This window comes from Aegilops tauschii, chromosome 3 (assembly GCF_002575655.3).
Source record: "Aegilops tauschii subsp. strangulata cultivar AL8/78 chromosome 3, Aet v6.0, whole genome shotgun sequence".
NCBI lineage: Eukaryota > Viridiplantae > Streptophyta > Magnoliopsida > Poales > Poaceae > Aegilops > Aegilops tauschii.
Window position 1 is genome coordinate 73,783,205 of NC_053037.3, and position 1,451 is coordinate 73,784,655.

The following is a 1,451-nucleotide window of genomic DNA, read 5'->3' on the forward strand; positions in this document are numbered from 1 at the left end:
ACCTCGATCGTATCGTAGCGGTGCTTAGGCGAAGCCCTGCGTCGGTAGCATCATCATCACCGTCATCACGCCGTCGTGCTGACAGAACTCTCCCTCGAAGCTCTGCTGGATCGGAGTTCGTGCGACGTCATCGAGCTGAACGTGTACTGAACTCGAAGGTGCCGTGCGTTCGGTACTTGGATCGGTCAGTTCGTGTAGATGTACGACTACATCAACCGCGTTGTCATAACGCTTCCGCTTTCGGTCTACGAGGGTACGTGGACAACACTCTCCCCTCTCGTTGCTATGCATCACCATGATCCTGTGTGTGCGTAGGAAATTTTTTCAAATTACTATGTTCCCCAACACTCCTTTCTTCGGCACGACGACAGGGTTCTCCAACCACTCCGGGTACCGGACTTCACGAATGATACCTGCCGCCTCCAGCTTGCGGGTTTCTTGGACGATGAAGGACTGTTTGTCTGCAGACTGTCGCCGTGTCTTCTGCTTCACAGGGCGCACGTTGGGGCACACTTTTCGATGATGCTCAATCACTCCTCTCGGGACCCCAACTAGCTGCTGGGGCTGCCGGGCGAACACTTCCTTGTTTTCCCTCAGTAAGTCCACCAGCGCCCTTTCTGGATCTGGGTCGAGGTCGGCGCTTATGGTAAAGGTGGCACCTGAGGCCCCGTCCTCGTCGACTGGTATTTGCTTCGTCTTGGCCTGGCCTTGAGTGAACAGCTGCTTCTTCTTCGTTGGCGCAGCCCCCTTGACTCTGGGTTCAGTCTTGCCGGCTGGACAAGCTGGCCCCGCGACCTTGAAGGCGAGCTTAAGGGCCGCCATGGCTTCCTTGGTGTCCCCAGCCATGGTGAGGATGCCCTTGCTCCCCGGCATCTTCATGAGGTTGTAGGCACGATGAGTAGCTGCCATGAATCGGGCCAGCGCCGGGTACCCGACGATGGCGTTGTACGGTAGGTCGATGCGGGAGATGTCAAAGTCGATTAGCTCGGTGCGGTAGTTGTCGCATGTGCCAAAGGTCACGGGGAGATGGATCTGCCACAGGGGGTTGGAGGAGCCGCTGCTGACCCCCGAGAAGGGCTTGCTGGGGCGGAGCCGCTCAAGCGGTACGTGGAGGAGGCTAAAAGCCTCCATAGAGAGCACGTTGAGGCCGGCGCCACCGTCGATGAGGGTCTTGGTGACGGCTGCGCTGCAGATGGTGGGCGTGCAAAGCATTGGGAGCATGCCCGAACCGGTGGTGGCGGCAGAGTGATCCCCCGAGTCAAAGATTAGGTCAGCGTTGGGCGCCGCCCAACCCGAGGGAGCCCCGTGACGCGTGGAGGCGGCGCCGATCTGGCGAAAGAATGGCTTGGTATGACGGTCCGAGGGCGGCGCTTGCGAGCCACCAAGGAGGGCCGCGATGATTGGGGGGGCTGGTCCCCCGAAGCGCGCGATGAAGAGGTCACACAGCTCCC

At 59.8% G+C, this 1,451-nt stretch overlaps 1 protein-coding gene across 1 annotated transcript; it reads right to left on the reverse strand.

The window, feature by feature from the left end:
* Positions 1-324: 324 nt before the first annotated feature.
* LOC141042722 (uncharacterized) lies at positions 325-1,131 on the reverse strand. The gene has a single exon (XM_073511600.1). The coding sequence runs from the start codon at positions 1,129-1,131 to the stop codon at positions 325-327; it is 807 nt and encodes a 268-aa protein (XP_073367701.1).
* Positions 1,132-1,451: the final 320 nt, after the last annotated feature.